Genomic DNA, 12,694 nt, shown 5'->3' with positions numbered 1-12,694 from the left:
AAGAAAGCATGGCTTATTTTTACACTAAAGATTGCACATTTTTGTCAACACAGGCCTGCATGCTGACACTGATATCAAAAAGGCTTCTATTTTGGACTCATGTATAAAAGAGGCTTCTATTTTGGACTCATGTAATATGGAGAAATAACGCTGATGTCATCAGAAGCAGCTGCCGTCATGCTGCTTTATGCTTCAACTATCAGAGCGTCCCATGCATGGTATGTATTTCACTCCTGTGACAATATTTTTTAAACAATATTTTCATTTAGAAGAGAAACTAACCGTGGAAATTGAGGACAAAGAATCCACTCGTGGAGAAGTCGCTGTGAAACTTGATAAGGACCTGATTGGAAGAACTGTAGGCCGACTCCAGGGCCGTATTGCCGCTGAAGATTCCAAGCTGTGGGTAGCTTTGCTCAGGGCCGTCCCTGAAAGAGAGCAGACGCACCATTGGAAATACATTACAAACTCCCGATTCCTGCATTAAACGGTTTAATAACGCCTCGCCATTTCAGAGTGGTTTGAGAAAATTGATTTACTTTCAAATCTATGGCTCGATTTGTGCTGACTTTCATGTAAAGCCATTACATTACAGGCCGTGTTGAATGAAAACAGGAAAAATGATGACTTAACAGACTACTTCACTCTTTTAATGGCTTTCGAAGATTAATGGCCTACATAACTAAGAAAAGGGCCGAGATAGGGCCCTTTTTCTCCATTGCTACACATTTTTTGATCCACTTAGGAGGAATTCTAATTATGCAATACAAATTACTAGTATGATGTTCCAAAAGTGCGCCAAACAGTTTTGAGAGGAAATCTCTATAATGTCATGAACAAGTCATACAAGTTGTAATTTCTGTCACTTTCATGCATATTTAGCTCACTACATGAAACATTTAATTACTATGATCAATCTTTTTACTTGGAATGGGTTCAAAACATTTTGCCATTGTTAGAAAGAAGCAAAAATGAATACACCAAGTGGTTCAAAGTTAAATCATTGTGAAGCTCATAGTTCATGCTATGAAGAACTCCTATCTGTTATACAGCAACTCAGCACTGTTTTACACTACATTACTAAAAGTTTGCACCATTGAAATATTTGAAATTAGTTTTTTAATAGTATCAAACCATTTTATTGTAGATATGTGTATGAAATGATTCTATTATGATGCTAGAACTATAAGACCTTCCTATGTTTCAGCTAACTTGTTGGAAGCTGTAAAAATCAAGAAATGTTAGATGCAGCCAGTATGAGGATTCCATAATAACAGAGAAAGCTCTAATAAAAGTTTTAGTAAAATTAACATTTGGAATGCCTCAAGTTTGAAACATGGTGATGTTAAGGCAGATAGTCTATCAAGAAATGACTGTAAATAGATAATCAGGGGTCAAAGCATGTTTATTATTAGTACATATTATTATTCTTTTTCTCTTGCAAAACATGATGGGGATCCTGCAAAATGTGATGTCATCCGCCCATCAGGTTGACTGGCATTATAGCACCATTTTGTGTTTTCTTTTACCTCATCACTAGCCTTACTAGAGTTGTAGTGCTTAGTCCCCTACATTGCTGTTTGCTGCGATATTTACTACATTCATTCAATAAAATAACAGCAACTATTAATATAACAAGTGATCTCAATCTTTTAAACAGCTGTGTATATAATATACATTCTTACTTTTTTAAAGATCAAACTGACAGAGTTTTCTCCTTACATCACATGTAGTCCACCATCCAAGACATGTTTAATATCCAAAGTTGGCTTCTTTAGCTCTCTTGTAATAGAAACTCATATTCCACCTATAAGCACTGTGCTAAATGCATGCATAAATCATCACACCCTTTACTGAAATTACATCAGTTCATTGAGAAATCTGGAACAGGCTTGCTTATGTGGTTTCTGACACTGTATGACACGGACAAAAGTAAGTTGCACCACACTAGCAGATAGGGCCGTTTCTTGCAATAAGCAGTATATGCAGTAAGCTTAGGGCACCCAAGCCACCCATGTGTACACAGTATTTGTTCATCATTTGTTGATTTTATATATGGAATTTTATAGATTCTGCTTGATTAAAGAGAATAAAGTATTACTTTTTTCATTCTTGCATAGACAAGACTGGGGTAGTTAGGGGGTCCCACAAATAAAATGCTGTCTAGAGCCCTTCCAAACTGTTCAGAAACGGCCTTGACAGTGGCCATTATGAAGTCTGAACTTTTTTTCCATACCTTTGTCCATTTTTTTAGGTAACGGTATGTCAGACAGTGCAGTGATGAACAGTAACAAAGTACATGTACTTAAGTTTTTTTTTTTTTAAGGTATCTGTACTTGAAATACTTCCATTAAGACTTACCTTCACTTTGCTACATTTCACAGTATATCATCATTTTTACCTCCTCCACAAGAATGAATTTTCATATGTAACGCAGACACATTAAACCTTCCCTTATATCTCACCCCTCAATAGTGAATATCCCATTACAGCTTAATAACTGTAACTAGGCCTAGGCACCTCTGACAAGCTTTCAGATTTCAGACACTGTTTGGAGTATTTTTAAATCAGATACTGGATATCCCAGGAGTTTAGATGGAAAGATTCCTAAACTGAAGACACAAGAGGAGAAATGTTGGACTGTTAGAATGGTCTGTTTTCTCTCGTCTTGTAATTAATGGTTGTATAGTTAATGTATATTGTACAGAAGAATTTACTGTGGTGTATCTGTATAGTTTGTATGCATTTATCATATTTATTGTCTTTCTGCCCTGTTGTCTGCTGCTGCTGTTCTGTGTCAAATGTAGCACCGTGTCCGGGAGAATCTAAATTTTTTTTTCCCTTTCTCAACACATCTGAGATGAGAAGAAATGACAATAATGATTTTGAATTAAAGTACATTTAAATGCAAGTACTTCTGTACTTTAACTCATGTAAAAATATAGAGCACTTCTACTTTTACTTGACTAATAATATTGCACCAAGGAAGCTTCACTTTCACTCAAGTATTTTCACTCTAGTACTTTGTCCACCATTGATATAGCTTCAGAAATTACATAGGCAAGTCTAGTTGAGATTGTTTATCAGCTGATTTGAGGAGAGTGTGCTTTAGGAATGTAGTTTGCATTATGATTCTCTTACTTGTTAGCTAAGCATCCGCATTCAAATAACATGCTTTGTTGATTTTCTAAGTAAAAATAAGTTAACAAATCGTCTAAAGTGAACACTTAAAAAATTAAAAACAAATAAAAATTTAGTGCACGTCTATTTGCTGAGTTTAAAATACTGGAAAAAAACATAAAATACAAAACGTGCCATAAGTTTAGCCCAGGCCCACAACTTATGCTTTTATTTTTTTCCAGCAAATAAACAGTAAATGTGCAATGTGCAAAAGAGTGTACTTTGTAGAGGAAATGTCAACTTATTTTCACTTAAAAAATCAGCAAAACATAATTTGACCAGGGGTGCCCACACTTTTGCATAGGACTGTACATTAGCCTCGTAGCTCCAGTGCAAACCTGAAGAAGGTCTGAGAACTTCAGACACCAAACATGTCTTGGCTGACTACACCTGGGGTGAGGGGAAAGCTGGTCAGTTTAAAAATTTTGGCCAATCTATCACTTTACTGCAGGTCAGTGGTAGCGCTCACCACACTGCGATGTAGTCGGTGACGGGCTCAGTCTGCAGAAGTGTGAAGTTGATGTAGACGCCGTGGCCATGTGGCACGGTGATGAGCCAGGTGCAATCCTGCGAGTCCGGGTACTCGTTGGGGTAGGCGGGCGAGAAGATGGTGCCGTTTGGAGCCGTCACGTTGTAGCCGCAGGGCGCTGCACACAAAGACAAATACAGTTTGAGCAAGGGCGCAACGCTCATCCATCTTACTGTGAGCGATATTCGCGGCATACGATCAGCTGCGGGAAATGCGACATCATAATACTAATGACGACAGTGTCAGGCGGGGGACCATGGCCGTCTGTTCTGGAATTATCAGGATTATCAGAGGATCATGGGACAAGATGGGGGGTGGTTCAGTCTGAGAATGGTGCTGAACAGAAGAAGGCAGCGGTCTCTAATGCTCAGAGATCGACAGAAGAAGAGGGAAAAGTGCAGCGTTATTGATTGATTAGAGGCCAGACAGCTTTCACACTACACCGCTCTCACTGATCATCAAGGCTGCAATTCAGACCAGGTCCCTGTAGCCTGGGTCTCCACTGGTTCAGTCTTCAAGGTGCTTAATTTAAAAGACAGCTTTGAAAGACCAAAAAAAAAACACTGCAGTCCTTGTTGTACTGTACCAGTAACACAAAGCAGCAACACTTCACTTAAAGAGCATCATTAAAAAGACCTTTGGGAGCACAGAATGGATGGATAATACCTCTTAAAGCCTGCAAAAGCAGGCAAATGCTCCTTTTGAAAAACTTGGAGCGAACGCAAACCTAAATTCGGAGTCAGAGCTCACTTCTACATCAATAAAAACAAAAGAAACAGAAAAGAATCAAAAATTCAAAAATCGTATTAATGCTCTCTTTTTACTTTTCCCTCATGCTGCTTACCTTCACAGCGAGGAAATGAATGGTTCCATTTTCTGTTGGTTCCATGCTGGCATGTTAACACCGGATGACCGACCAATACGTATCCAGGGAAGCACTCGAATGTTATGGATTGGCCTGCATTGAAGTCATTGTTGACAATATATCCGTTGTGGAATGGATATGGATCTTGGCAATTCTGTAACTGATATGCTGGAAAAAAGAAAAAAACAGAAATAAGATGTTGTTCATCATTTGCAATGAGACAAGAGTTCTCAGATATGGCACAACAATATAGGAAAACATGTCGATCATCCAATTAAGGTGTGATTTCAATAGTATTATGAGTGATTAAGTAAGATTAAGCCAAATCTCTTGCGCCCCTGCACAGAAATCCCTTCCTTCAGATATCTGAGATTATTTCGCATGCAATTCATTCATTATCGTCCATTACAAATGCATCCATCTATCCGCAGTCTGTCTCTAGGATATCAAAACACCCCATTGATTTCTTTCCCCGGGCAAACAGGCACTGAAAGCTGAAGATCAAGGATAGGCCGAGATATTTTCAACTCCTGAACCTCCATCAGGCTGGAAAAGAAAAGAAAATACAAGAGGCGGCGCGCGAACAAGCTGACCTGTGAGTGCACGGCGCGGACAATGACGGGTTATTTTTATCAAGCGAGAACCGGCAGCATGGCGTATGCGTGCACCGGCCTATTGATTTCAAATGCTTTTAGGCACGAGCTGTCATAATGGAGAGCCCCTCCAGTGATGTTAGACAGAGGGATGCCGGAGACGCTTCTCATGATCAGAGGAGCCCAGATGCTCTCGGATAAGAGCCTGTCACTCCTGCGCAGATGCCGAGTGGACGTGATATCCAGGCGCTCTGACAGTAAGGATGGGGAATGATGGTGATTTTCTTTTGCGATACCAAGGCTACCATCCCAATACCAGTATTTTCAAAATAGTACTGGGCAATGTTGATAAAACTCAATATCGCTACATTTTCCAAACATGCTACTGTTTTCGATGATATTTAAGATGGCACTCATAAACCTATGTTTCCCGTGGATGTTAAAACAATGTTGGTAATGCTTTACTGAAGAGCTACATGACACCTACCTGAGCCTTTCATTGCAGCTCACATAATCCTACATACACATTTATGAGGGCTTACTGCAACAAGCATCAGTTGTCATAACACTTTCAGATGTGAAATGACATCAAAAAAGACATTCATCACAGCTGATGCCTTTATGAACGTTTATGTAGGTTTATGTCAGTCTTATGTAGGTGCCACATAGCCATACGAATGCTGCCCTTCAGGAAAGTATTAGCAGAATGTCTTACAAACCTGATATAGCTTGTTTTGACTGGATCGTTCTGTTCTGCTTCTGTTAAAATGACACTAAAGGGAAGTTCCCAGAATACTGTAAATGTTAATCAGACACAAAACACTTCCTTAAAGGAGACTAGTACTTTTAATTTTACTTTAAGGTAACTTAGGGGAAGGAGCTCCCCCCAGGGCAAGATGCATCTCCTTATTTTATGTCCTGATCAAATGATGAGGAAAATCGTATTGGATGTATATTCAATTATGTTCTGGTATATTCATGTGGGGGGAGGCTTATCTCTAGAAATTACACACACTGCAGGGAACTTTCCTCATTTTTCTATCAATACTGCAATTTTGGTGTGTCATATTGTTGCCACTATACTTGTAAGTCAGTATACAGTCACAGTTGGTTAATGCAGACATCACTACAATATCTGAAAGTCTCTGCATTGCTTTTAACTACATTGTCCACTCTAAGCCAGTATGTGCCTATTGATCAACCTATTACTGAAAATTGTGCTCCTCAAGAAATAACAGTCATTTCATAAAATTATGGATGTATGAGTGTCTATCGCTGTAAACCTCATCCTAAAATTGTGATACTATCATTTTTTTCAGCTTCAAATAAACATTAAGCTCTTAAATTATACTGAACCATCAACAGTACCAGACATGCATTCCTCACGCCTATGGCTTAAGGATAACTCGGCTAGTTTGCATTGTTTTCTATGTAATTACTGAATAATAAGTCTTAGTATGTAACAAAAGGTTCAGAGTTCTAAAGGTTAAAACTACTGGATGCATTACTGGTTATTAATATTTGCTACTTGCTATCAATATTACTATGTAGAGATTGATTCTCAAGGAAATGTCAGGATTTGAAGAATCATTACACTATTGATCTGCTCTCGTCTATCAGAGAGTGCTTCTTCCATGCACATCCCAGAAAATGAAGAAGGAGCAGAGCTCACCTTGGTAAGTGAGCCTGAAGCCCTGGCGGTTCTGAGAGTGGTCACTGTAGAAGTGGATGACCGTCTCATGTGTAGTGCTGAGTAGAGGAGGCGGGAGCTGACTGCCACTGTACTGACCAATCAGGGAGCTGCTGTGCTGGGGTCCGTTACGGACCTCCAGAAAGTCGTGGTTGTCTTCCAACGTGAAGTTGAGGATCTGGATGTGCGCTCCTGCAGAACGTGGAGAAAACCAAGGCAGAATTTATTCAGATGACAAATTTATTTGAGCATGTATGGAAATGGATATCTTACACACCCAACGTGATTTTTTGACAATGAAAGTGCTGAACTACTTTATCACCCTCCCTTTTGTCACTTGAAGGCATTCCGCCTGTTTGTTCATTTTTTTCATGGTGCAAACTTGCAAAACAAATTGCGTCGTGGCTCGGTGTGCATAGTTTTGATGCAGAAAAATTACGACAGAATGTTTTACATTCTTATGTTGTTCACTCATGTTGCGTTTGGTGTGTAATGGCCTTTAGACAGCCTTGAAAAGTGCTAAAAATTATTTATCTAGGTAGTATGTACGTTTCTATCTGTACAAAACACTGAATGACATTAAAACAAACACACAAAAAAGTACAGTAAACTTAAAGTATGCACGTTTTGGGGATTTGGAGACCTCTCTGGTGGAAATGTGTAATTGCATGCAACATGCAAGAAGAACACTGTAACATTGTGATTGTGATTCAGAATCACATCCTCATCAGTATAGTGCTGACTCTGCATTTGAAACATAAACATCAAGCTGAATATTCTTTTTGAGTCTGTGCATGTGGCGTTAATATGAAAAGACGTATGACGAGGCCTAAAAACGGGAGTTCTAACATCTTACATAGTGCAGCTATAACGAGAATTTCTTTTCTTTTTTTTTTGTTATAGTTATGTTAGTTTGAATGATGCAGTTACAAGGACACAGGTTTGATATCTGATTTTGGATTTGTTTTTTTTCATAAGCACCTGATATAATTCAACGAAAGACTTATTAGACAAACTAGGTATTGGATGATAACTGGGCTTCCTCGAGGGGAGCTCTGGAAATAGTTATGCTTGTAATGGACTGTTTATACCAATGTTAGTATTTTTATTTTTAACAAATAAAACATTTGCTGCCCAGATTAACAGCTTTACATGCCTTTTTTTTAGATGGCCTAAGACTTTTGCACAGCACCCTACCTCAAACCTACATTACGAGCACTGATATCTAAAAAAAGCACTTGATTCTGATAAGTATCGCTGTCGTTTTCGTCACCACTGCCAGGTTAGAATTCTTAACACACATGGGAAACTGAGCAAAAGCCCAGATGCTTTTTTTCATGCTGGAATTGAGCCTGGCCAAGAAAGCATGACGTGGCTAAAAACACTAAGGGCAGCCGGTGTGCTGAACTGCTGTTAATGGGCAAAGCTCCAACCACTTCTCACTCACATTAACACCTGCGGGGAAAATTCGCACAGCCTCTTTTGCTCATTAAGTGCCTCCTTATGAACTGTGAAGCTATGTGGAAACTGCAGAAAAGGAAATATTTTAAACAGAATTTACTTCTTAAGAGTTATTATAGGCTCATTTTTAAAATCTTCTCTGGTTTTAAAATTGTTAAACACCGTATTAAACAAACGACTTTTTAAAGAGGTTACACTGATCTATTTTGGGCCTTCTTTCATTCTTTTAAAGGACATCACCACCCAAACCCATCAGGACTACATGTATCCGCACAGTAGTGATACAATAACTATAGTAACAGGACTGTGTTTCATAGTAACTACTGTGCAGATAATTTCTGATTCTATATATGGGCCTATTTATCAAAAAGAAACAGAGACCATCTGTCAAAGACAGCAAGCTAAAAAAGCCCTATGAAATGTCACTCCAGGACAAACACCATTATCATTATTCACAGTTAGCAGCATCTTCAAAACAGATGCATTTTTGGACCACTAGGGCTCCTGTAGACAAAGCATTTTTCCACATAACAGATGTGACGTCATCTTTGACATATTTAGGCCAAAGCAATTTTAGAGTGGCCATTAGTCATTCAGGATTCTGTTGTACAACGAAAGAAAACACTTTCTTGAGCTCTTCCTTCGCCATTTTGTTCACTCACTCTGTCGCTGCTGACAGCACAACAATTCGACAATTAATTCAACAAAAAAAAAGCTACACTCCAGACAATCCAATAACAAAAGAAAACCCAAAAGTGAGATCTTTAGTGAAGGCTTGGACAGGCCTTGAAATATTGCTTTTTATTGTCATGGCATCTGAGCCTTTGACAGCACTGCACACTACCTATAAATGGGTGGACACCAGTGTTGTGAAACACAGAAATGTATGAAAAGATTCTGTTGGAAATGGATAAAAATATTTTATATTTCTGTAGTGAGACAAATTATGTCCAAAAGTATCCAGACAGCTCTTCTCATTAGTGATTCAGCTACTTTAAGGTACATCCATTACTGATACAGGTGTTCTAGTTAGAAAACCATTGTCAGAAAAATAAGATGCTCCAGAGCAGCCACACATGAGCCTAAGGTCACAATGCCTTGCCCAGCCAAGCCACCATGCCAAGCATCAGCTAAACGGGGACTAAAGCCCAGCACTGAGTTGTGGAGCAGTGGAACTGTGTTCTGATGGAGCTCCATCCAATACCTCTGTGCTGAGTTGGACTGATCCAGAACTGACCATTAAAAAAATCAGCACCTGACCTCACTAATGCTCAATCAAACCCTCACAGCAATGTCTCAACATCTAGCGCAAAGCTTTCCCAGAAGAGCAGAGGCTGTGAGTGCAGCAAACAGCTGCAATATGTTACGATGTATTAATGCTGTTAAATTCTATACAATTTGGAGCTGATTCTGATTCCAAGTGATGGGAATTGATGGAGTTGATTACATACAATAACTTTGATTCTGAAAACCAAGACATATAGAAGGACATCTAGCAAAAATGAAGAGCAAAGGTATTTTAATATTAATTATAACTGACCTTGGCTAGGAAATGTAGAGAGCTAAAACTAGCTAAATGAACTTTTGACTAATGGGGGGCTTGCAAAGTGTCTGATTCTCCTCTGTCCACTCCTTCAGGTGGGAAGGTTTTGGGCACTGGCAAAACTGTTTCATTGAAAGCCAATTTTTCATTAGAAATTTTACACATTACTCTGTTGTCCACTGTGTCTAAAGTGAATACTTCTGGACTATCAATGTATGTGCTGTGGAAGGATGTATTCAGACAGACAGTGACAGCAGAATATCTCACACTCCATGTGTGCATGGGTGCAAGCAAACTTAAACATCCAAAGGTTTGGAGTCAGCCTCTCAATTCCCAAATGCTTGGAATTGAGAAATTGATTATTGTGGGATCAACTCTGAGTCTTACAATGTGGTTAAATTGTGAATGATCACGTTCATATTTTAGCAGTCTTCAGCCTACAGCATAGACATAACCACTGTGTAGTGCTTGATTTGATCCATTCAGGACAGTTTAATTCATTTTAAATTTATTGAAAAGAACCAGTTAAAAAGATGTTTAAGTAAGTCATCGCTTTTGTCTGTTGTGTTTAATCTTCTTCCTGGTTCTTTGTCAAAAACCCACAGCTCGCTATGTTACATTATTTTTCTTAAGTCACACTGGAGAGGAAGAAGAAGCGTGTGGGCAAGTGTGAACAATTTTTTCTTTTAATCAAAAAGCAATTGCCTCGTTAACATCTGGAAAGGCCCTTTTGTTCGGCTCTCGTCTGAATGACGAGGCCGCAGAAAGCAAGCGCAACCAAATGACTCCAGCTCAATGAGGCTGGAGAGCTGAATCGACCGCGTATAATCTCGAAAGTTGAGATAAATAAAACAGTGTAACAAGGAGATGCTGGCAGGCCAGACTGTGGAGTGTAATGTAGCAGAAAAGGAAGCAGTAGGCCTGTACTGTGTCTTTCAAAGCCACAGCCAAGAGGTTGACAAGGGCAATCTTTATTTTAAGAACAAATCCTCAAACAAGCGCCTTCCAAAGCAGCATTTTTCAAACAGGTCTATCTGGGTAAGCTACTGATGGACGAACCTGCCCTGTTAATTCAATCAAGTTAATGAGAAAAGGCCAATCAGTGGCTTTGTTTCCTCTAGACTAGAAAATGGTCTGAATGTTTTCCATTTACAGCCACCAAAAGATAAATCATTACTCCAGCAGGCCTGCGAGTGAGAAATTCTTTAAAAGTAGGCCCAAGTGTTGGCTACCACAAGGCTGAGAGCTCAGGGGTGACTAGAAATGGAATAAATCACAATCACATGTGCTTTCTAATGACTTACATTTACTCAGTGCTACATGATGAATTAACTAGTTTTTTTTTAATGATACATTTGCTTCTATTCAGATTCAATTCGAGTAACTGTAACATGACCGATGAGAAAGCAGGACGCATTTGCAAGTATCGTTCACTGAAAGTCGACAGTTTATGGTTTTTCATCCACCTCTTTTTTTGTACAAAATGATCACGTGCTGGAACATAAACAGACAGACATTCTGTGATGTAGGCGGTGCTTTAAGGTCATTTAGAGCCTTAAAAACTAGTGGCAGAACTTTAAAATCTATCCTGAACGATACAGACAGCCAGTGCAGTTCATTTAAAACGGGAGTGATGTGGTGTCTCTGTTCAGTTTTTGTTAGGATCTGTGCTGCTGCATTTTGTACGAGTTGTAAAGGATGTATTGTTTTCTTAGGAAGTCCAGTAAGAAGAGCATTACAGTGATCAACTCTGCTAGTAATAAATGCATGAACAAGTTTCTCTGCATCGCTCTAAGATAGAAAAGGTCAAACTTTAGCGATATTTCTCAAAGGATAAAAAGCTACTTTAGTGACTGTGTTTACATGTGGGATAAAACAGAGCTCTAAGATTAGACCCAGATCACACCCAGGTTTCGTACTTCAGGTTTGTAAATTAAGCTAAAGAGCCAAGCTTCTCCTAGAGCAGCTTTCTCCTCTAAAGCAGTTTTAGTATGAACGATCAGTATTCATTTTTTTTTCATGATTTAGTTGTAGAAAGATTTTCTGATGTCTACTGAGAAATGTCTGACACACAGCCAGTAAGCCTCAACAGTCTTGATTATCAGAAGGAATGGAAATCCATATTATGTTTCCTAACATCCCAACATCACCTAGAGGTAACATGTACAAAGAGAAAAGCAAAGGCCCTAAAACTTAATTTGTTTATGACAGTTGTCAGCTCCTGGTAATTAATAGCAGAGAAAGATGCCATTACTGATGTAGGTGGCTTACCAGGAAGGTTACAGGAGCTTGTTTCAGCTGGTTGAGCTACGTCTGCTCTGTCTTATTAAGGCTTAATGAATTGCAAACTCTTTGCAAATTTTACAAGATAAATCACCATGAGACACACTAGCAAAAAAGTTGGGGTTAATTAGTCGGTCAAAGGTTGAAAAAAGAACTTTTATATATATATATATATATATATATATATATATATATATATATATATATATATATATATATATATATATGTACAAATATATATATACACACATGTATATTTGTATTATCTTTGTGTTTATTAATTACACTAGAGAGGTATGACTGTTTGGATATTTTCATAGCATTATTGTAGGTGGAGACCTGCTCTTTGAGAATATGCAGCTTAGTTTTCCTCTTTAAGTGCTCTGATGTACGATAATTTCTCTTAAGCTGGTGCATTTCCGCATTCATCCATGGATTTTTATGAGTATGTGAGTTTTTCTTCCATTTCACTGGAGCGAGAATGTCAGGAGTTTCCCTTAATCTAGCTATAAATATTGCAAAAAAAAGTTTTTATGCTTGGGTGAGGTAG

The 12,694-nt window shown here is 38.6% G+C and overlaps 1 protein-coding gene across 1 annotated transcript in view; it reads right to left on the bottom strand.

Annotated features, from left to right (window-relative positions):
- LOC118810153 (CUB and sushi domain-containing protein 1-like) overlaps positions 1–12,694 on the bottom strand; it is a 597,007-nt gene that overhangs the window by 59,134 nt on the left and 525,179 nt on the right. Inside the window, 4 exon segments of the mRNA XM_036573713.1 lie at positions 283–428; positions 3,650–3,827; positions 4,554–4,742; positions 6,840–7,049. Of these exon segments, the coding sequence (XP_036429606.1) occupies positions 283–428; positions 3,650–3,827; positions 4,554–4,742; positions 6,840–7,049 (723 nt within the window).

The sequence above is a fragment of the Colossoma macropomum genome, unplaced genomic scaffold (genome assembly GCF_904425465.1).
Source record: "Colossoma macropomum unplaced genomic scaffold, Colossoma_macropomum, whole genome shotgun sequence".
Taxonomy (NCBI): domain Eukaryota; kingdom Metazoa; phylum Chordata; class Actinopteri; order Characiformes; family Serrasalmidae; genus Colossoma; species Colossoma macropomum.
The sequence above is the reverse complement of the archived record's forward strand: the minus strand, read 5'-3'. Positions and strand labels throughout refer to the sequence as shown.